Genomic DNA, 25,841 nt, shown 5'->3' on the forward strand with positions numbered 1-25,841 from the left:
GTAATCCCAAACAGAAATAAATTTACCTAATATTTTATATTTGTTTGCTTTTTTGACAGTATAAATATGTCTCTGGAGTATTAAGCTTCAGTATCTCTATTCATGATACATATAGCTGTAATATGATATTTGAAAGTGTCATGTATCATAATTTCGCATGCTGAGCATAAACACACCAGAGTTAGCTTATAGTCACAACATAACAATAATACGTGCGAGACAGAAAATTAGATGTTGAAAAAAAAAAATCATTGCGTTGTTTTTTTTTAGATAAAACCAGTAGGTTTTCAATTTACTATTTGAAAACTCTCTTCATATTGAGATTGAGATAGAATATCTACTTTCGGTTAAATTAATTACATCTATCATTATAGTTTCTGACACGTCAAAGTAATGTATTAGTATAGGAAAGTTAACGTAAAAGTCGGATACTGACTGATGTCCTTATATATCAATTTCTGTAAAATAAACAGATGTCGTACCAATACATATGTTTGATCGAGGGAAGGGTGACAGTAGAAATTTACTCGGCCGAGTCATCGAGGTGAGATAATTAATCAAAAATTCGACTGCCTCATTTAATATGTCATGTTTATTAAATACGGAACAGAAAAAAAATCAGTAAAAGGAAATATGTTTATGTGAATTTAGGAAGGGGGTTATGGCCCCCCTCTTCTTGAAAAAATCAGGATCTGCACCAGATGAGGACAATAAGATGCGGATTAATGCCACAAAGACAGTTGAAAATCACCTTATGCAACACGACTTCATTTTGTAACTCACTGAAAATAATTGCAAATTCTACACTCACAAATATTATTTAATCGATGTTTTAATGAAAATAATCAAACTGCCTCTGTAAGAATTTCATCTGTATATATTTTTCAGATCAATGATAAGGGCAATATTGTTGTAGCTACAATATTTGGACAACTCCTAGTTACATTTGGATAAAATGAGATGGAAATCTGTTAACAAAAATCAATTCTGGAAGAGGAAATAAATTGTGAAACACCTTTAAGTGTTCGTGAGGCATCAACCCATCAGTCATTATCTGGAGGTCAAGGAGTTTTCAAATGTTTATGTAAATCTAAATGTTTAATTAACCGGTGCAAATGCAAGAAAAACGGGAGATAGTGCAATAGTCGGTGCCACAGTTCAACAAATTGTCATAACAAATGATTTCAACACAAATTTCTATCAAGTTTTCATATTTTATAAGTAATATTTGATGAGTTTTAATATAAAAACATATTTTATCTGTGATTTTATTTCCAGTAGATGACATTTTAAACTTCAGTTCTCGTAATGAATGCTATTATGTAACAAACGTATGATTTTTTATTTAATTGAATGAATGTCTTTTATTTACTCGCATTTATATTATGGGCATTAAGTTTAATGCCCGAACATATTTTGCAGGATTTAAGCTTAAATCATTTTGGCATTAGAATTAATTCCTAGGCGTTAGCCTACTGTCTAGGATTTAAACTTAATGCCTAATTTTACTTATTGCCGCTAACATATATATATATATATATATATATATATATAGGCGTAAAAAATAATTTTCACATGTGCAGATATATATATTCATTAAATAAAATAATAAAATAAGTAAAAAGTTAACAGTTCCATTCTATCGATTTCATCCTTCCATTGGGACTCTTCAGGATAACTGATGTAGTGTCGCTATAGGTTAAACCTCCTTAACGACGTCGCCTATAGCGACACTACATCAGTTATTTGCGTATTTATACATCCCTGTCAACTGTAATTAAAATTAGTATAATTTAAAATTTATACTAAACACGGAATACAGAACAAACACCATTTTCTAAAAGACAAAAATAAGTGAAAAAGTATATTTAAACAAAACGCATTTGACTAACAGGTCGAACAACTAATGTTCTTTAACCCTGTTGACTGCCATTGGCGATTGCCAAGATGTAATGTGACCACAAGATGTAACAAAATGGATCTTAATATAAATAAAATACTAAACAGAAAACAATAAACTTGTGGTCAAGATGTTATGCCACAAACATGAGATGTCAATACTTTTTTGTACACTAGGATCGTATTTCGACAATAAATGTCTCTTCAGTGATGTTAGGGATCGAAACGGTATTTGGAAGGCCATATAATTTACCCTCAATTTCAGACAGACTCAATTTGAAGATTCTATATATAGGATGAACGGATCGTATAAACCGGAAGGAAAATATGATGCAAGCCCAAACGAAAAAATATCAACAAGTCTAAATTGAAAACTACATTCAAACCTATGATTAAGTTGGATAAAAACCACAATTTTTATACGTGTGCATGTAAAACAAATTCCGTTGTAGAAGGGTTTAAATACAGCACAAACAACATTTTCCAAAATACCATACAATTGAAAAAGTATATTGAAACAAAACGCATTTGACTCTGATGTTGTTTAACCCTGCGTACTGCAATTGGCGATTGCCAAATAAAATTATCACAAGATGTAACAAAATGGATCTTAATATAAATTTAATACTAAACAGAAAACAATAAACTTGTGGTCAAGATAATATGCCACAGACATGAGGTGTCAATATTTTTTGGTACACCAGATCCGGATTTCAACAATAAATGTCTCTTCAGTGATGTTAGTGATCGAAACGGTATTTGAAAAGCCACATAATTTAACTTCAATTTAGACAGACTCTTGAATTTTAAGAGTCTATATATAGGATGAACGGATCATATAAACCGGAGGGAAAATATGATGCATGCCCAAAAGAAAAAAATATAAACAAGTCTAAATTAAAAACTACTTTCAAGTCTATGATTGCGTTGGATAAAAACCGCAATTTGTATACGTGTGCATGTAAAACAAATTTCTTTGTGAGGGGTTTAAATACAGCACAAACATTTTCCGAAAGACCAAAAAAGTGAAAAAGTATATTTAAACTAAACTGATTTGACTTTGAAGATGGTGACTGCCATTGGCACATAAAAATAAAATTGATCATAAGATGTAGCAAAATGGATCTTAATATAAATTTAATACTAAACAAAAAACAAGAAACTTGTGGTCAAGATGTTATGCCACAAACATGTGGTGTCAACGTTTTTTGGTACACCAGATCCGGATTTCGACAATAAATGTCTCTTCAGTGATGTTAGGGATCGAAACGATATTTGGAAGGCCATATAATTTACCCTCAATTTTAGACAGACTGTTGAATTTAAAGAATCTAAATATAGGTCGAACGGATCATATAAACTGTAGGGAAAATATGATACAATCCCAAACGAAAAAATATAAACAAGTCTAAATTGAAACCTGCGTTCAAACCTATGATTGCGTGGATAAAAACTAACTGTAATTTGTATACGTGTGCATATAAAACAAATTTCATCGTGGAAGGGTCTTAATACATCACAAACAACATTTTCCAAAGGACCAAAAAAGTGAAAAGGTATATTTAAGCAAAACGCATTTGACTAACAGGTCGAACAACTGATGTTCTTTAACCCTGTTGGCTACCATTGGCGATTGCCAAATCAAATTAATCACAAGATGTAACAAAATGAAACTTAATAATATAAATTTAATACTCAACAGAAAACAATAAACTTGTGGTCAAGATGTTATGCCACAAACATGTGGTGTCATTATTTCTGTATATATATATTTATATATACCTTAAATTGAATTCTGTCTCCACACTAGTGAAAATAGAAATAAAATTGAATTACAAAATGTTACTAAAGTCCTTTAATTTTTTACATTTTTCTATAACCGGTTTCACATCTTTGTTTTGCTTTTTTTCTAAAGCAGTTAGTAAGCCTAGAAACTGTATAAGTTCTTCTGAGTGTCACAAATGTGACAACAGTTTCGTATGAAGATATAGTTGTTTAACAATCAAGAACATTTAAAGAATATGTATATGAATGTCTGTAATATGCAAAGCCAGTTAAATCCTCTTAGTGGAAACATTCACAGATATCAAACTCAACTAGTGTTATACTGTGTTTACGCTTTTTCTTTCTTAGAAAATGCATTCCAGCTGAACATGATGTGGTTTTCTTTTTGAAACTCAACATATCGCCGGAAGTGGTTGATTAAATGTAGAATAACAAAAGGCGACGATAGAATACCGTTATTCATTAGAAATAAATCGGTAAAGCTAAACGAACACCGATTCAAAACTGCATGAAACATTTCAACTATTTCTTTTATTTTGTCATTTGTCATTTAAGCTTGCCATTACATGTAACTCCTTCGGCATGAAGAGGTCATATTTGAGGAAACCTAATTACACGAGCAAACATGCAAACTGTGATTGTTAACAGAACCACACATGGACAAAACTTAACACATGCATTTGTTTCTGATGATTTTATTTATAAAAGAACTTAACAGATTGCAAGCTTTCCATATCTGTGTCGTATCACTGTCAACTACAAAGAGTAAAAAACATCAATTAAAATATGAAAAAAAAATGTTACCATGCTTCTACCAATGATAATTTAAGTAGGTCATATATCTTAAACGTGTTAATATATATCCATCACAAAAGTAAACGTAACAATAATGCAGTGCTGGCAATTTGCTAATTTGTCACCTGTATTTAACAAAACATAAGTCAAATAATTTCAATATATTAATTTCCTGATCGATTTAAGGGAAAAACACCACCTGATTATCTCTTTATTGATAAAACATCATATGGATTGCTCAGGATTTCTCCCACAAAATGTGTACTGGAAAACATTATACAGTATAAAAGAAATGTTTAACTGTTCACATTTTAAATCTGGTTTCATATAAAGACATATAATTAACTTGGAAGTTCACAAATACTACTATTTTGTTTTAAAGGGGAAAAACAAAGATTGTACGGAATTTTAAATAACAATCTAATTCCTCTATTTTTCGAACATTCAAAACTGAAACATGACTAGACAAATACGTGAATCTGATTGTTGATGATTTACGTCAGTAATTCACAATTAAAGAGGAAATGTCATCGAAAATAGATATAAAAAAACCAACTTACATTTTATATACTTAATAATATCCTCCTTTACTAATTCGTCCGCTGGCAACATTTCTGCCACCTCCAATGACACTGACTGGTCCTGTGACAACACCACCAATACCACCGATTGGACCAAGAAGTCCACTACCACCTCCAACAAGACCACTAACACCACCGATGATACCTCCACCACCAATAATACCAGCTCCTCCAAGTGAAGCACCGTAATTTTGGTTGGTTACCCACCATGGCAATAAGGAACAACAAGTATCCAAACTACCAGGAAGGAGTGGTGCCAAGTTACAGTTCTTGTTGAGTTTGATCTGTCCTGGAGCACATTTCAAACTACATGTGCACCATGGTTGACCTCCACCGACAAGTCCTGCAATTTAAACAAAACAATTAACATCAAGATTTGATATTAGATGAAGAACATATTTAATAAATGAGCTGGAATATTCACTAATGCAGACATATGAATATAAAAAAGAATATGTGGTGTAATTGACAATGAGTTAACTTACTAAGGATCAAATGACACAACATTTAGCAACTTAATATTATCGAACGGTTTCTATAATTGAAATTTGGTAAATTATTTTGAAGAAAATTGCATGAAATTAGAACTAAAATATAAACGAAATTGTCATATTTGTTGATGCTATTGTTCAGAACTATTTTGTTGCGGCTTTTCCCTTATTGATAATATAAATGGTCATCTAGAATGTACCTGTATTTAATCCACCGACCAATCCTCCTAAACCACCACCATTTAACAGAAGTCCACCACCACCGACAATTCCTCCAGATCCACCAATAATTCCACCACCACCAAGGATTGGTCCACTTGTGATAACTCCACCATTTACAAGTCCTCCTAATAATGGACCTCCTTTGTTTAATGCCGAAACAGAGGCGACAAGCGAAACCAGAAGAAGAGTCAACATGTCGATGGGTAACTTTGATCTGTAGAAGATGGTGAAATATACTCAGATATTCATGTCCTTATATACTAGATTTATTGTAAAACACGTGATACCTGGCTCTAAAAAATGGTTTGATATATTATGAAGAAGGAGATTTATAAAATTGTGGTTTGAAACTATGCAAATAGTGCATATTTTGATTAAACAGGGTTTTCTTTACAATATATAGCATGCAACTATCACGAACTTGAAAGATGACCGTATTAGATCAAAAAATATCTTGCCGATTTTAGCTAGTTGTAAATGAGAACAGATGAAATTAACAACGTTAGATATTGCATCATAATATAGTACAGATAAAGTATTTTGTTTTTTATTTCATCAGGTTTTTTTTTATTTGACAGAATATGTTTAACCACGTACACTTTCCTTAAATATTGATCTGGTATGAAATTGAAAAGCAGAAATTTCTTCATTGAATATGGAATATTATACAAAGAACAAGTGTTACATTTTATTAATTGATTCAAAGAGTAAGAAAGTAGTGCAAATCACCGAGTCTGAAAACACCAATATCATTATTAGTAAAAATATAATGGGGTATGCAGCTAATACTTTACTCACCAATGATATATGTTCGACTCACAGTTTTTTCAAATTTCATATTGGAAAAGCTACCAAGTGCCACATATGGAGCAGACTCACCCTTCCGGAGTTCCCAAATCACCCCTGATTGTTTTTTGTTCGTGTTGCAAGGTTTTTAGTTTTATATGTTGTATTTTATGTACTATTCTTTGTCTATTGGTCGTAATAAATGCTTGCCATGAGCTATGAGTTTTTATATCCAGCTGTCATATTTTACCTCTCTATTTAAGAATTTACACTCAAAACTTTTTTTAATATGTTGACATATGATATCAGGACCATAATATTTTATGACTGGATTTTATTACTAAGCTCTTATTTCTATAGTAATGCATACCTTGTATACAACATTCTATTTTAGCTAAATAGATTTTTTTTTATTTTACATAAATTGATATATAAGGACATCAGTTAGTATTCGACTTTTACGTCAATTTTCCTTAATTAATACATTACTTTGACGTGTCATAAACTATAATGATAGATGTAATTAATTTAACCAGAAGTAGAGCATCTATCTTAATCTCAAAGGAAAGATAGTTTAGACATAGTAAATTGAAAACCTACTGGTTTTACAAAAAAAAAGGCAATGATTTTTTTCAACATTTTTCTATCGTCTCGCACGTATCAATATTATTTTTTGATGATAGATTAAGTCAGGATTTCATCAGCAAAGTGTACGTAATCATGAAAGGTATCCATGATAACGGCAATAACTGTACTATAGTGTAAAAAAAAGAAGTATCATGTAATGTGTGCGGTTAGACAGAGTCAACCATAGTTATTAAACATTGTCCTCATACATCAATCTCTAAGTTTATGTTAACTTTTCGATGATCAGGATGACATCATACGATTATGACATATAAAAAGTTAAAATATTTAACATAATTAACCATCTGTTCAGTTTAAGACATTTTTCATCACTTAATTTAACGGGATACCTTGTACATTTGTTTCAATTAAATTCGATCAAAATTTTCCTTAAAAGGATTTTTGACTTTTGATTCTCGAAATCTTGAGTTTTCCACATGTTAGATACAAAAGTGCCAAATTATAGCCGGTCAAAACAAGCGCGTTTATTTAAAAAATCAGTTTTTGCTTAAATACTCGGTAGAAATAACTTCCTTGGTTTTAATCAGATTTGCAGTCAATGCTTTTGTTCTGACATGATCACAACATATTAAAACACGGAGATGAGCTATTATTGGCAGTGAGTCAACTGTCCACCAATGTTCAAACAATTTGAATGTAAGCTATTACAGGAAACCGAGACTTTTACAATGAAAAAACATCACACTGTATAGTCACCTATAAAACACCCGCATGGAAAAATTTACACAATTCAGTTAATAGATTAAACAGCCTAGTTCATAATAAAACATTCCGCGAACTTTTTATTTATTTATTTTATAATAAACTACGAAAAGTTCTTAACTTCTCTCAACAGCCTCTTAGATGATAATAGTCGCACCAAATAGAGACTGCTACGCTTCAAATCTGCATCCGCGAAAATAAACGATTTCAAACTACCATCATCAGAGAAATAATGTAACGTTAAATATTGAAAATCAAACAAACCAATTGATATGCATTACAAAAGGTGGATTAAACACAACATTCAATTATTACAATGTATTAGTAACGCTCATTGTTACACATGTCTTAAATCCAAAATATATAACAAGTTGAAACAAAAATGAAAACAAAAAAACTTAAGCAAAACTGCTAGTGATGGCATGTTCTCTATGGAAATTGTCTTTATCTTTTAGTTACTACCACCAAAGAATTATTTTAGGTTTTCATATGCAAATGTTTGCAAAATACAATAAACAGAGTAAAGTATGTCAGAGAGATATCAAATATTCATACCTCAATATGCTGTTTCGTTCATCAATTGTTAATTGTTAATTGATTCTTTAAATTGATTTGCAACTGATACAAGTTAATATTTCGAAGGTACATATGTACACGGGGTTTATTGTATAATTTACACAGTCAGGTAAAAGTAAATGCCCGTTCAATTTTAAGTGCACGTATAAAATAAACGTCATTTTTTGACAAATTTATAATCTAATGAAATGAAAAGAAAAGAAAACGAATTATTATCGTCTTTAATGCATTATAATATGATGCAATATTTTTGACAGATTTTTTACTCATTTACAACTCGGTGACTTTAGCGAACTATGTTTTTTTTTTTATCGGATAAGGTCATTTTGTGAATTAATTCGTGATAGTTGCATGATATGTATTAGACTTTTTTCACTTACAAAACCTCTTCAATCATTATATGCATGATCTCCACATTGCTAAACCGCAATTTAATAAATCTCTTTTATCATTATATATCAAAAAAGTAAAATATAAAATAATGAACTCAGAGGAAAATCCAATCGGAAAGACCTTAATCACATGGCAAACCCAAACGACAAAACACATAAAAAACGAATGGACAAGAACTGTCATAATCCTGACTTGGTACAGGCATTTTAAAATGTAGAACATGGTGGATTGAACCTGGTTTTATAGCGCCAAACCTCTCACTTTGTACAACAGTCTCTTTAAATTCTGTTATATTTACAACGATGCGTGAACTAAACAGACATAATAAATAAAAATATGGGTACAGCAGTCATAACCGTGTTACAATTTTAAAGGAAATAATTTAACAGAACACGATAGCATCTATTAAATTAAAAACACATTGCTTCATGAATCTGAATTCAGAATATTTATACGTCACACATTTTTGTCGTTCAATGTTTATACCAACAATTTTTAAATTTCACACGAGCAATGTTAGCCTATAGTGTGAAAACATCGAAAGTATGTAAGAATTAATTTGAGAAAAAAACCAAGATTTGAAATAGTCCAAAAGTTATATAGAATTTATAAGAATCCACATAAAGTTAATTCCACTACGCGATTAAATCATTTTGACTTTTGTGGTTCAACACTAATAATAGCCAATCAAGACATGCGCGTTTATTAAAAAAATATGTTTGTTTAAATACCCGGTACAAATAACTTCCTGTTTTTAAACAGATCTGTAGTCAATGCTTTTGTTCTAACATAATTACATCATATTAAAACAAGGAGATGTGCTATTATTGGCAGTGAGTCAACTATTCACCAATGTTCAATAAATTTGAATGTAAGCTATCAAAGGCAATCGAAAGCCTTTGATAATGACAAAACATCACACTGTATAGTTAGCTAAAAAACGTCCTCATGGAAAGGTTGACACAATTCAATTGATAATTTAAACAGCCTTATTCATAATAAAACTGTCCGCGATATATTATTTTTATATTAAATTTCGAATATAGCGCTTAACTTCTCTCAACTGCCTCTTAGATGATATAAGTCGCACCAAATAGAGACTTCAACGCTTAAAATCTGCATTCACAAAAATAAACGATTTCAAACTTCAATTCATCAGAGACATAATGTCACGCTAAATATTGCAATTCAAACAAACTAATTGATATGCATTACAAGAGATGGTTTCAACACAAAATTCAATTATTACAATGTATTAGTAACGCTATTTTTTGCACATGTCTTAAAACAAATTAGCACCATACAAAATATAACACAAGTCAAAACAACAATTAAAACAACAGAACTTACAAAAACTGCTAATAACTGCATGTTCTCTATGAAAATTGTCAATATCTTTTGGTTAACACAACTTTCAAAAGAGTAAACATTCCCAGAAAGTTATCCATAGGTTTTGAAACGAATTTTATTGCAAAATACATTAAACATGTTAAACACAGTAATGAATGTCAGAGATATGTCATCTATCTATACAAAAATTAGCTGTTTTGTTCACCAATTCACTAAATTAATTTGCAACTAATACAAATTAATAATCCGAATTAAAAGTGTTGATGAATTGTTATATTTTAAACTCATATACGTTAAATTCGTTTTAACAAAAAAGGGAGAAAATTTACACAGATACACGAAGATTATTTTTTAGTTAACACAATTACTTTACGCAGAAAGTAAACGCGCGTTTACTTTCAAGTGTACGTCAAAAAATCTGTTGTAAATGTCTGTTCACTTTTAAGTGCACGTATAAATAAACTTCAATTTGTTCAGTCAAATAAATATAGTTATGAATTGAAAACGAATTACTTTCGTGTAAAATGCACTTTAATATGATGCAATATTTAAAGTTGACAAATTTTATTTTTTTAGTCAATTACACCTGTCTGACATGAGAGAACTATGCTTTTTCTTTTTCTAATAAGGTCATCTTTCACGTTCGTGGTAGTTGCATGTTATGTATTTGACTTTGTCCACAAATAAAACCTGCTTTATCAACATATGCATGAATTGCACATTTTTACACCACAATAATATAAATTCATTTTTCATAATATATCAAACCACTGTTTTTTTAATATGTATCATGTGTCTTACAATAAACAGAGTATAAAAGGACATGCATATCTGAGTATACTTCACATCTTCTACAGATCAAAGTAGCCCATCATGATGTTGACTCTTCTCCTAGTTTCGCTTGTCGCCTCTGTTTCGGCATTAAACAAAGGAGGTCCATTATTAGGAGGACTTGTAAATGGTGGAGTTATCACAAGTGGCTCAATCCTTGGCGGTGGTGGAATTATTGGTGGATCTGGAGGAATTGTCGGTGGTGGTGGACTTCTGTTAAATGGTGGTGGTTTAGGAGGATTGATCGGTGGATTAAATACAGGTACATTCTAAATGACCATTTATATTATCAATAAGGAAAAAGCCGCAACAAAATAGCTCTGAACAATAGCATCAACAAATATGACAATTTCGTTTATATTTTAGTTCTAATTTCATGCAATTTTCTTCAAAATAATTTAACAAATTTCAATTATTGAAACCGTTCGATATTATTTAGTTGCTAAATGTTGTGTCATTTGATCCTTAGCGAGTTAACTCATTGCCAATTACACCACATAGTCTTTTTTATATTCATATGTCTGCATTGGTGAATATTTCAGCTCATTTATTAATGTTTATGTTCTTCATCTAATATCAAATCTTGATGTTAATACGTTTTGTTTAAATTGCAGGACTTGTCGGTGGAGGCCAACCATGGTGCACATGTAGTTTGAAATGTGCACCAGGACAGATTAAACTCAACAAGAACTGTAACTTGGCACCACTCCTTCCTGGTAGTTTGAATACTTGTTGTTCCTTATTGCCATGGTGGGTAACCAACCAAAATTACGGTGTTTCACTTGGGGGAGCTGGTATTATTGGTGGCGGAGGTATCATCGGTGGTGTGAGTGGTCTTGTTGGAGGTGGAAGTGGACTTCTTGGTCCAATCGGTGGTATTGGAGGTTCAATTGGTGGTATTGTAACTGGACCAGTCAGCGTAGTTAGTGGGGGCAGCAGGGTTGTCGGTGGATCAACTGCTAAAGGATACTATTAGATTTTCTAAAGGTAAGTTTGCATTTTTTTAGTGTATGATATAAATATCATACAATTGTGTATTAGCCGTGTAAGCACATTCACCACTTAAATAAGAATAATTTGGACAAATTTGTGTTAGGGTCATGCATCAAAAAGTAATAATTAAGTAGCTTGAATTGATCACATGTCATACAGTACTTTCTCTTTAGCTTATCTTAGGTTTTTATTACTCATACAGATTATCCAGAAAATGTTAATTATTGTCTTCTCTCGTTTTAGGTAACACGAAGAAGACCTGATATGAAATACTTGCGAACTGTATATTTTTAAAATAAATATATTCTAGACAGACTTCATTTTTTTTAAATTTGATTTACAGACACATTGAGATTTTGGTTGTCTAATGATTATTTTTAAGTAAATTTCTACCTAAGTATTTCAAAGATTTTACAAGTCAATGGTTAAAATAAGGCAAAACGACGACAAAATCAATACTAATCTATAGCTTACGCCTTACAGAAATAATTGCTCTAACAATTAAAACACAACACAAACCTTGATATACAATTTAAACCTTCAGAGAAACAGGTTTACCCTGCCGGGATAAACAAAGATGTATTCTACTTTGCAATAATCATTGTGTGTGTGTAAAGTTAAACTCCAAAATATTAAGGTATGATCATATGTCATATCTCTGACATAGAAAGTAAAATCACTAAAAAGAAAACTGCGAATATGGGGAAAAAAATGAAAAGTTCCTTTTCAAATGGCAAATACACAACTATATTTTCAACTTTTATTCTAAAGGTGACTTTCCAATGTATGACATTTAAATTCTTTGAGCGTAGCAAATAATAGAATATTTTTATTAAGGCAAAAAAATGTCATGAAATTTATAAAATGCATTACCTCAAAACCTTTGTGTTACTTGATATGTAATAAAAATTGCTCAAAACTCTATAGAGTTAGGCTAATAAGGAAGATTTTATATCAATGGTTCCAAATGGTGAAGTAGAAATCCTCCCTTCGTAAATTGTGTTTCTTGTTTTTAATATAGATAAGACCGATGTTTCGTTTTAAGAGAACAGGTGAATTAAAAAATTGAAATAGTCTCGTTTGTCAACGATTATAGAAGTAAGATGACCACATATATCATATTTGAGATACAAGTCTGAAATGGAGCAGAGGAAGCGTCATCTGTTTTGTCATTAATGTTCAGTTCTGGAGGATATGGTTTTGGATCAGAACAGTTTGGACTTTTAATGGAAAGCATATCATCAATATGTCTGAATGTACAATTAAGTTATCTGGTTTCTTAAATCATCTTGCTTTTAAAAAATGTATACCAGAACTCCTTTGCAAATTATGGTAGAAGAGGTTGATAAGGGCAGAAACACTGTCTGTTTCGTTAGAATGCCGACAATTTGTTAACAAAATACTCCTCCAAATTTAAAACAAACATGCTGTCAAAAAGAAAACTCCCGCAGAATGATCACTTGTTCGTCTGTTAATTCTCATCTTCTACAGAACAACTATTTGAATGCAGATTTTGGTGAATCTCTCTAAACAAAATACCATAACCATTGACTAGGGATGACTCAACCATTACATCTTATGATTGTAGTTACTATAGATTTGTAAAAGGTAAAATCCTTTTTACGCGGTTTTTTTAGTATACTGCTGCATTGTTGTTATGTTGTTTTTTTTAAAGTGCTCTTTGTTATCACTTTTTTAAAAGGCGGAATAAAATCATAAAGCCACTGTTTTCGGGCAAACAATTCAAATGGTGGCTCGCTAATAACATATGTTTACGTTGTTCTGTCAGTCGTGCATGATGCAAATAAATGCTCCAATGATGTCCATGTTTGCTTCTTCATACTTGTGGGTCAAAACGTGCGTTGCATCCGGGAATTCTTTCCTTGGCTGCAAAGATATCCTCTTCACTCTTCCACGAAATGCCAACACAGTGTCACATCCACTGAGTGTATTAAACAAAGGAAGAGCAGCTTCACGAGGACCAACTGCGTTTAATATGTCACGTAAACCAAGCCATTGAAAGTCTGATTTCCTTCAAAAAACCTATCAATAATTTGTCCACAGTAAATCTTGTGAGTGCTACGAATCTGTATACTGCTACATCTATGTCAGTACTGCTTACTTACTACTTTTTTACAAAAGTTTTTAGCATGATGATAATGGACAAACATTTGTGTCTCTGCTTCTTCTTGGTTACAAAAGGATGTCTTGGAAGTATCCGTATTGAAATTACAAAGAGTATTTCCACCATGAGTTACACTAGTAACCATAATTTAACTTAAATGGTCAAGTGATATTCACCCTATTCAAACAAGATAAATGAACATTAACAGTCCTGGTCTTCGGCTGTTGTCTGCTCTATGGTCGGGTTTTTCCGCTTTGACACATTCCCCATTGCCTGTCTCAATTTTATTAAACAAGGATTGGCAACAATTAAAAAAAGAATCCGTTTAAACCCATATCAAGTTAATGTAATACTAGTCAATTAAATTGCCTTGCGGTTGTCTAAGTTAGTTTCCGATTCGGTTAAGCTGTGTCAAACTAATTAGCCACGTCCCCGTTAAACCATATGAAAATGACATCACATCATTATAAATGTTGCCCAGACCCGATCTTTGTACAGGTAAATAAATCAAGTAGAATAGACTCGAAGTATCTATCGTTTATTTGTTTCATATCCAATCGCTTTTGATTTTATATACGTGATGCATTCATGACACGAGGGGGCATATCAGTTTCAACAATATTTTAAACGAACCAATACATGAGATAAAGAGCTACTGCATTTGAGAAAATTATGTTTCTAAGGAATTTATAATTTAAGTACTTTTTGCATTTTAATTTCCTCTGACTTTGTTCGAACTATGATTAAATGATTCCCAATCTGCTCTGTCGTAACAGTAAACTCATAAAATAACAAAGTTCCTTTATCTGTAAACCAATTCAATGTAATGCAATAGTTGACATTGCCAAATTTACACTGACTTTATTCACAATTGGTTTACAACAGCAAACACTTACAATTTGTTTTATCTAACATAATCTCTTCCTCCGTTCGTGATAGTTACATGCTCGATCTTAGGCTGTGTTATACCTGTTTTGATAACTGATTTAATGTCGAACAGTCTCATAAACTTTCATTATACTGACAGCGACGTGTGAACTGAAGAAACATACATTATATGTGAAATTGTCCGAAATAAGTGTATGTCAATCAACGTAGTGTTTAAATCTTAATGATTAGATAGAAACAGGAAGATGTGCTATGAGTTCCAATGAGATAGATATTGATCTAACGTGTAAACGTAAACCACTGTAGATCAGCGTACGACCTTCAACGCGGAGTCTTGGCTCAAGCTGAAATTTAAGCTATTAAGGACCCACAAATACTACTGTTCAACCATTCAAACGGGAACACCAGCGGTGTAAACTACTGTTGATTCATTATTATTCGTTGGATACCAATTTTCGTGGATTTCGTGGGCAAAAATTAAATTAAATGTTCAACGAATGATAATTTTTCTATAGGTTTGTATGCAGACTTCAGCAAAACCACGAAATTAAATATCCATGAATATGCAAGTTTTTCATAATCCACGAAAATTGGTACCCACGAAAATAAATGAATCTACAGTATCTAAAACAAGAAAGAAGAATCAAGTTTAAACCACATAACAAACAGCAACTACAGTCCATCAGAATCCTGACTTGGGACAGGTGCACACCTTTGTAGTAGGATTAAACGTTTTAATGGTATCACACATTCTCCATTATCTGAAAAAAAATAATATAACATCTGATTATAGAACGACACACTATTATTTACCATTTGGAAGTAATAACTCAATGAACGACTTAGTTTGATCTGTGAAACATGAATGCAAATATATAGTTTATCAAAATTATAAGGGATAAATAAGTAAGATAAAAAGTAAATAAACAGGTTTTAATAAACTTAAAGTATGATAACTCTGCGAACTTTTAAACAAATTTAAGAAAATTATCCTTTTTTTAAGAAAAGAAAACCTACGTCATATAATACACAGTTAAATTGAAAAAAAAAATGTTAAGTATTCTTCTTCTTCTTTGTGTAAAAAATCTTCCGTTTAGCAAATGTCAGTAATGATGATACAAAATATAGATTTAAAGCACATAGTAGAAACGAAAGAAAAGAATTCTTTTTTGTATAGAAGAATTGTACAGTGGTAGGAGGTATCAGTACCGAGCCACGTTAAATAGATATAAAAACATCACTGAACAGTAAAAGTAATAATTCACATAGACATATGCTATGATATTGAGTAACTGGAATCAACCTGTCCCTAACATTTGAATTGCCTCACTCTACATTGTTAATGCATTAAAGAAGGAATACAGACATTTCGAATGGTTGGAATACACAGTAGAATTTTGCCCACATGATTTAAAAAACTAATGTTTGATCTTGCATTAGTTAATTCTGTCGTGACCTTGTCATCAAATCACACAAAATCTCTTCAAAATTTATGTATAATGTTAAAGTTTAATTAATAAGATTAACAATAACATAAAATGATCAATCTTCTTTAAAACACTAAAGAACTATACACACCATTGCAATTATTACGCTTTTTGTTTTTTTCCCGATGTGAAACGAGGCATCTCAGTTAACACTCATTCAAAATCATTGCGCAATCATGTTAAAAAAAGCTTATTTTTGGAACATCATTTTTTGTCTTAATCACTGAGTGAGCCTAGAAACTGTATACTTTTGTCTGTCTGTGACAACCTTTCCGTAGGAAGACACCTTATTAGTTTATTAAACACGAAGAAGAAAAGAATATTTATCTTGTATCTGTTCAGAGTATGTATTACGTCTATATGTATCTCTAGTGGAGCCCGTGTTCCGACAACCTAGCTATCGCTACTTCTTTAAGCATTACTAAATATTGTACAGTTTTTTGTACCTTAAATTTTCAGCCTAGAAGTCGTTATCCTTAATACTGTTTAAATTATAATAAAATTACAAGATATTTGCGTCGAGATTGATGTATGGTAAACAATGTTTAATAATATTTTATATATATGATAGTCAAATGCTGACCTTAGACTTAAAATGATTAATGACTTTTCTACAGAACATACCTATTTCACGAAGAGATATGATGATGTCTGGCACTTTGCTGATATAATCCTAAACAGTAAAAGCGAGAAACAAAAAACAAAAAAAAACAAAAAAAACGTACTGTTCAATATTTTATCGTCATCGTTAGCAATTTATTCCTTTTAAAAAATTAGGCTCCATTTTCTCTTTAAATAATGTCAAATCACGACAGTCTGATAATGTTTTCTTCTTTTAACATTTGTAGGACAATGTATCAACTAATGAAAAATGACAGACTTTGCTTCTAGACAACAGAGTATTCCTATATAACAATAACTGTAGTTCTGATTCAAAAATTGTCCGCTGTTAAAACAAACGGGTTTCAAAAGCATAATAATATACAAACCAAGCATTCATTATAGAATGCTTGGTAGATCAACCTAGTATACTTCGGTTATCATTGTTAAGCCTCAAATCAGGCATATTGAAGGTTGTGAATGTTTGACAAACACAGTTTAATTTTGACTGTATTTCCTAAATGCACTTGGGATTGTGTATTGTGTATTGATTCTAGATAGATAGTTTACACACTTATTTTGAAATTTGTTATAACAATAACGTGTTTGTTTTTAAGTCAGGTCCATACCAACTGATCATGTTGATATTACATTGAGAATGTAAATAGAGTATGTGTCAAAGAGACAACAACCCGACCAAAGAACAAACAACAGCAGAAGGTCACCAATATTTCACCAATGCAGCGAGAAATTCCCGCATCCGGATGCGTACTTAAGCTGACCCCTAAACAAATATATATACTAATTCAGTGATAATGGACGTCATATTTAACTCCAAATTATACAAAAGACACTAAAATTAATAATAATACAAGACTTACAAAGGCAAAAGGCTACTGACTTTGGACAGGCGAAAATTATGTATACACTATGAGAATTTCAGTATGAGAATAGCATAAGTTACAAGAACTCATTTTGCGAATTGACATATAAACAGACTCAGCATTTTTGATTAAATTGTCTAGTAACTTATTTATCAAGTACTGTAGAGGTAAAAATCACCCTTTTATTGATTTAAACACTATACGAATATATGATCTCTTTTTCTTATGTTTTTTTGTTGTCTCTTTAGGGATGTGGCCATTGTTATATTATAATTCGTTTCTCTGTGTGTTACATTTTAATGTTGTGTTGCTGTTGTGTGGTTTAATTCTCTTAGATTTGATGTGTTGCCCTTAGTGTAAGTTCGTAATTCGGATTGTTTTCTCTATAGATTTATGAATTTCGAATAGCGGTATAATACTCTGGCCTTTACTTAGGCACCAATGTCATTGCTAATGCTCGTTGTAAATCTTTCTTTCGTAGCTTTTCGGTGTTTTCCCAACATATTTTGTTTCACTGAAGCTGAAATACAAAAGAATATAGACAGATGTCGCAATGGACTAGTTAAGTCTTAGATGCATGATTTGTTTGTATAAATTGTTAGTGTCTTTGAACTAGCTGTCAGTTAACTGCGAGTGCCCTTAGATCTGTTCCTATTGTTTTTGTTATTGAGATGTACAAGGACCGGGCCACGTTCACCTGTATTTTTGTTCACCTGATGAGTTAAGCCTTTTTTAACTGATTTGTATAGTTCGTTCTTATGTTGTACTGTTATATCACTCTCCTAGGTTAGGGGGAGTTTTGGGATCCCGCTATCATGTTTAATCCTGCCACATTATGTATGTAAGTGTCTGTCCCAAATCAGGACCCTGTAATTCAGTGGTTGTTGTTTGTTTATGTGTTACATATTTGTTTTTCGTTCATTTGTTTTTGGTATAAATAAGGCTGTTAGTTTTCTCGTTTAATATTTTAATTGCTTTACATTTTCATTTTTGGGCATTTCAGCTAACTATGCGGTATGGGATTTGCTCATTGTTGGAGGCCGGACGGTTACCTATAATTGTTAATTTCTTTGTCATTTTGGTCTCTTGTAGAGAGTTGTATCATTGGCAATCATTTCACATCTTCTTTTTTTAATTAGTAAATCAATTGTATAATCATAATCAAGATAAATCGAACATGCCAAGTTAATTCTTTTTTAGTGTAGATGTACAACCCCTATAATTGTCATTGGACAAAACAGTTAATAATAATAAAAAGAGCATTATAAACAACCTGTGTACAAAGTGGAAATCGTGAAAATAAAGCTGTTTTCTTAACACTTACTTAGCTGAGACACTTAAGGAACTATAGTACTTTGCAAATATTAACGTGTATTTGCAAAGTCAAACATGGTACATAAATCACTTACTAATAATGTATGCTATTATTTTTCATCAACCATTAAATTTTCTGTTTACAAAACTTTAAATTTTTCGAAAAACTAAGGATGTTCTTATCTTAGGCATAGATTACCTTAGCAGTATTTGGCACAAGTTTTTGGAATTTTGGATCCTCAATGCTTTTCAACTTTGTACTTGTTTGACTTTATAAATATTTTGATATGAGCGTCACTGATGAGTCTTATGCAGACGAAACGCGCGTCTGGCGTACTAAATTATAATCCTGGTACCTTTGATAACTATAAGATATACATGAGAAAACGAAACTGATGTATTTTGATTTCTTTCCCGATCTTGTCGGTAGAGGTCAACTATGGTGCACATGCAGTTTGAAATGTGCACCAGGACAAATCAAACTCAACAAGAACTGTAACTTCACACCTTTTCTGCCAGCTAGTTTGAATACGTGTTGTTCTGTATTGCCATGGTGGGTTCCCAACCAAAATTACGGTACTTCCTTTGGAGAAGCTGGTATTATTGGTGGCGAAAATATCATCGGTGGTGTGAGTGGAATTATTGCTGGCTCTTCTTCATGTTCCACTAAATGATTTTCCATTATTTTGACTTAAATGATGTCCGCATTGAAAGAGGGTCTTCAGAAATACTGTGAAACTAATTACTCACGTAGTGATATTAACCATACGTGGATTCTTAAAAATTCCAAAGAATTTCTAGGTTATTTCCGTGCTTGCATTTCTTATCATGATTTTTGTGATGGTTGCTGCTTACAAGGAAGCTATTAAACCAAGAGTTCCAATTGGTGAATTTGAAATCATTCATTCGTTAATTTTACGGACGCCATCACGAGTTGGTTCACTGTTATGGAATAAAAAAGGGACGAAAGATACCAAATGGACAGTCAAAATAACCGTTTCACAAATGATATCTGAAATGTTCCTTACGTCGTAACTACAATCCCCTTCCTTTTCATGATCGTAACTTACCGAATTAGACTATTTACCGGATTTGTTATAACATAAGATATACGACGGGTGCCACATGTGAAGCAGAATCTACTTACCCTTCCGGAGCACCTGAGATCACCCCAAGTGATTTGATGGGTTCGTGTTGCTTATTCTTTAGTTTTCTATATTGTGTGTTCTGTTGTTGTCTGTTTGTCTTTTTTCATTTTTGGCCTTGGCTTTGTCAGTTTATTTTCGATTATGAGTTTGACTGTCCCTTTTATATCGTTCGTCCCTCCTGTAGATGATTTTAAGTATCGTATTATTTCTGAGATTTGTTCTATCAAAACTTTTGATTGTTCAACCCTGTATACCACTATTCCCGATGTGAAATTGAAAAATCGCCTAAAAGAAACAATTCACAATTCCTTTCAACATAAAAATTGTAGCATACGCTATACATGTATTATTTTGGATTATCATAAGGTATATTTTGTTAATAGTGAAATTTAGAAAGGTCAAACATTCTACAGAGAAAAACAAATGATCAATATGATGGAGTTTCTTATCGAAAACATATTTGTTGAGTTTGGAGGTAGACTTTTCAACAAATTGTCGACATTCCTATGGGAACAAACTGTGGGCCTCTCCTTGTCGATCTCTTCTTATTTTCATATGAATTGGTGTTCCTTCAGACACTTGTCGAAAGTAAGAGGATCAAAGACACCAGATTATTTAATTTCACTTTCAGATATATTGATGATGTTCTTTCCATAAACAATCTGAACTTTTCTGATTGGGTTCAATTAATATATCCTTCAGAACTAGAAATTAAAGAAACAACAGACACGGCTTCCTCCGCCTTATGTTTAGATTTATTTCTCGAATTTGACTTACATAGTCATTACAGTACCAGAATTTATGACAAACGAGACGATTTCAATTTTGAAATTATAAATCCCCCCCCCACCTTAGTAGCAATATACCAACTTCACCTGCAAATGGAACAAATAGTACATGATGGTCTTGATGTATACATTCTACGTACTGTAGCTGATTATCAACCGAACAAAGTGTTATATTGTTCGTTCATTTGTCTTTGTTCTATTATTAATATTACTTTTACTGTTGAATTGTTTTTTTGTGATATCCATTTAACAATGCTCGGTATCTATACATCCCGTTAATATGTTTGTATTATCTTTCATTTTTTGGTGGTGTATTGTATATGCTACTTTTTGTGTTTCCTTGGTTCTTATTACGTGACACTGTACTTTAAAAGATCCTGTCAGTATGTTATTGTTCTACCATATGTCTTTATGTTTTATTTTCATTATAAAGGAGAAAATATGTTGAACCACAAAAGTCAAAATAATTTAATCGTGTGGATTCTTATAAATTCTATATAACTTTTGGACTATTTTAAATCTTGGTCTTTTTCTCAAATGTATTCTTATATACTTTCGATGTTTTAACCCTGTAGCCTAACATTGCTCATGTAAAATTTTAAAATTGTTGGTATAAACATTGAACGACAAAAATATGTGACATATAAATATTCTCACGTCAGACACACAAAGCAATGAATGTGTTTTTAATTTGATAGATGCCTTCGTGTTCTGTTAAATTATTTCTTTTAAAATTGTAACACGATGATGACTGCTATATCCATATGTTGACTGTCTTATTTATTATGTCTGTTCAGTTCACGCATCGTTGTAAGTATAACAGAATTTGAAGAGACTGTTGTACAAAGTGAGAGGTTTAGCGCTATAAAACCAATCCAACATGTTCTACATTTGAAAATGTCTGTACCAAGTCAGGATTATGACAGTTCTTGTCCATTCGTTTTTGTGTTTTTTGTCGTTTGGGTTTGCCATGTGATTAGGGACTTTCCGATTAAATTTTGCACTGAGTTCAGTATTTTTGTAATTTTACTTTTTCATATATAATGATACACTATTAAATTGCGGTTTAGCAATGTGCAAATCATGCATATGTTGATTGAAGAGGTTTTGTAAGTGAAAAAAGTCTAAAACATAGCATGCAACTATCACGAATTAATTCACAAAATGACCTTATCCTATAAAAAAAAAAACATAGTTCGATAAAGTCACCCAGTTGTAAGTGAGTAAAAAATCTGTCAAAAATATTGCATCATATTATAGTGCATTTAAGACGAAAGTAATTCGTTTTCTTTTCATTTCATAAGATTATTAATTTGTCAAAAAAACGAAGTTTATTTTATAATTGCACTTAAAATTAGACGGGCATTTACTTTTAGCGTTAACTGACTGTGTAAATTATACAATAAACTTTGTGTACATATGGACATTCAAAATGTTAACTTTTATCAGTTGCAAATCAATTTAAAGAATTAATTAACAATTAATGAACGAAACAGCATATGTAGGTATGAATATTTGACATATCTCTGACATTCTTTACTCTGTTTATTGTATTTTGCAAAGATTTGCATATGAAAACCTTTAAATAATTCTTTGGTGGTAGTAAACAATAGATAAAAACAACTTCCATAGAGAACATGCCATCACTAGCAGTGTTGCTTAAGTTCTTTTGTTTTCATTTTTGTTTTAACTTGTAATATATTTTGGATTTAAGACATGTGTAAGAATGAGCGTTACTAATACATTGTAATAATTGAATGTTGTGTTTAATCCACCTTTTGTAATGCATATCAATTGGTTGGCTTGATTTGCAATATTTAACGTTACATTATTTCTCTGATTAATTGTAGTTTGAAATGTTTAATTTATCAATTGAATTGTGTCAATTTTCCATGCGGGCGTTTTATAGCTGACTATACAGTGTGATGTTTTGTCAATGTAAAAGGCTTTCGGTTTCCTGTAATAGCTTACATTCAAATTGTTTGAACATTGGTGGACAGTTGACTCACTGCCAATAATAGCTCATCTCCCTGTTTTAAGATGTTGTGATCATGTCAGAACAAAAGCGTTGACTGCAGATCTGATTAAAAACAGGGGAGTTATTTCTACCGAGTATTTAAGCAAACATATTTATTTAAATAAAAGGCGCTTGTTTTGACACGTTTGTACCTAACATGTGGAAAACTCAAGATTTCTAGAATCAAAAGTCAAAAATCCTTTTAAGGAAAATTTTGATCGATTTTATTTGAAACAAATGTACGAGGTATCCCGTTAAATTAAGTGATAAAAAATGTCTTAAACTGCACAGGTGGTTAATTATGTTAAATATTTTAACTTTTTATATGTCATAATCGTATGATGTCATCCTGATCATCGAAAAGTAAACATAATCTTAGAGATTGATTTATGAGGACAATGTTTAATAATTATTGTTAACTCTGTCTAACCGTACACATTACATGATACATCTTTTTTTAACACTATAGTACAGTTATTGTCGTTATCATGGATACCTATCATGATTATGTACTCTTTGCTGATGTAATCCCAAACAGAATACATAAACAGATTTACCTTGTATTTTATATTTGCTGGCTATTTTTGACAGCATAAATATACCTCAGGAGCAATTTGCTTCAGTTACTCTATGCACGCTAGCTGTAATATGATACGTGAAAATGCTTTGTATCTGCATTTATCATGCAGTGTATAAACGCATTAAAGTACAAGACTTAATTTATTATCACAAAATAATATTGATACGTGCGAGACGATAGAGAAATGTTGAAAAAAAATCATTGCTCTTTTTTTGTTAAACCAGTAGGTTTTCAATTTACAATTTCTAAACTATTTATATATTGAAATTTAGATAGATGATCTACTTTCGGTTAAATTGATTACATCTATCATATTAGTTTATGACACGTTAAAGTAATGTATTAATTAAGGAAAGCTACTAACTGATGTCCTTATATATCAATTTCTGTAAAAATAAAAAAAAAACGCTTTAGCTAGAATAGAATGTTGTATACAGGGATGCATTACTATAGAAACAAGAGCATAGTAATAAAACTCAGTCACAAAATATTATGGTCCTGATATCTTATGTCAACATGGTGAAAAAGTTGGGGCTGTTAATTTTGTAATGGAGGGGTAAAGTATGACAGCTGAATACAGAAACTCATAGCTCATTGATATTGGTGTTTTCAGACTCGGTGATTTGCATTACTTTCTTACTTTATGAATCAATTAATAAAATGTAACACTTGTTCTTTGTATAATATTCCATTTTCAATGAAGAAAATTTCTGCTTTTCAATTTCATAGCGGATCAATATTTAAGGAAAGTGTACGTGGTTAAACCTATTCTGTCAAATAAAAAAAAACCCTGATGAAATAATAAAAAAAATACTTTGTATGTACTATAATATGATGCAATATCTAACGTTGTTAGTTTCATCGGTTCTCATTTACAACTAGCTGACATCAGCAAGGTATTTTTTCTTTATCTAATACAGTCATCTTTCAAGTTCGTTATAGTTGCATGCTATATATTGTTAAAAAAACCCTGTTTAATCAAGATATGCACTACTTGCATATTTTCAAACCACAATTTTATAAATCTCCTACTTCATAATATATCAAACCATTTTTTAGAGCCAGGTATCACGAGTCTTACAATAAATCTAGTATATAAGGACATGGATATCTGAGTATATTTCACATCTTCTACAGATCAAAGTAACCTATCATGATGTTGACTCTACTACTAGTTTCGCTTGTCGCCTCTGTTTCGGCTTTAAACAAAGGAGGTCCATTATTAGGAGGACTTGTAAATGGTGGAGTTATCACAAGTGGCCCAATCCTTGGCGGTGGTGGAATTATTGGTGGATCTGGAGGAATTGTCGGTGGTGGTGGACTTCTGTTAAATGCTGGTGGTTTAGGAGGATTGATCGGTGGATTAAATACAGGTACATTCTAAATGACCATTTATATTATCAATAAGGAAAAACCCGCAACAAAACAGTTCTGAACAATAGCATCAACAAATATGACAATTTCGTTTATATTTTAGTTCTTATTTCATGGAATTTTCTTCAAAACAATTTCACCAAATTTCAATTATTGAAACCGTTCGATATTATTTAGTTGCTAAATGTTGTGGCATTTGATCCTCAGCGAGTTAACTTATTGCCAATTACACCACATATTTTTTTTTATATTCATGTCTGCATTGGTGAATATTCCAGCTCATTTATTAAATATGTTCTTCATCTAATATCAAATCTTGATGTTAATACGTTTTGTTTAAATTGCAGGACTTGTCGGTGGAGGTCAACCATGGTGTACATGTAGTTTGAAATGTGCTCCAGGACAGATCAAACTCAACAAGAACTGTAACTTGGCACCACTCCTTCCTGGTAGTTTGGATACTTGTTGTTCCTTATTGCCATTGTGGGTAACCAACCAAAATTACGGTGTTTCCCTTGGGGGAGCTGGTGTCATTGGTAGTGGAGGTATCATCGGTGGTGTTAGTGGTATTGTTGGAGGTGGTA

The 25,841-nt window shown here is 31.6% G+C and overlaps 1 protein-coding gene and 1 long non-coding RNA gene across 2 annotated transcripts; one reads left to right on the top strand and one right to left on the bottom strand.

Annotated features, from left to right (window-relative positions):
• Positions 1-4,363: 4,363 nt before the first annotated feature.
• Positions 4,364-5,844, bottom strand: LOC143051425 (uncharacterized). The gene is made up of 3 exons (XR_012970763.1): positions 5,752-5,844; positions 5,040-5,403; positions 4,364-4,440 (listed from the first exon to the last, which is right to left on the bottom strand). It is a non-coding gene; the product is annotated as an uncharacterized LOC143051425 (long non-coding RNA).
• A 5,246-nt stretch (positions 5,845-11,090) lies between these two features.
• On the top strand, positions 11,091-12,362 carry LOC143051426 (uncharacterized). Its single transcript, XM_076224327.1, has 3 exons — positions 11,091-11,321; positions 11,674-12,046; positions 12,296-12,362. Exons 1-2 carry the CDS (start codon positions 11,102-11,104, stop codon positions 12,033-12,035), a joined length of 582 nt encoding a protein of 193 aa, XP_076080442.1. The 5' UTR covers positions 11,091-11,101; the 3' UTR covers positions 12,036-12,046; positions 12,296-12,362.
• The last annotated feature ends 13,479 nt before the right edge of the window (positions 12,363-25,841 follow it).

Source organism: Mytilus galloprovincialis, chromosome 11, assembly GCF_965363235.1.
Source record: "Mytilus galloprovincialis chromosome 11, xbMytGall1.hap1.1, whole genome shotgun sequence".
NCBI lineage: Eukaryota > Metazoa > Mollusca > Bivalvia > Mytilida > Mytilidae > Mytilus > Mytilus galloprovincialis.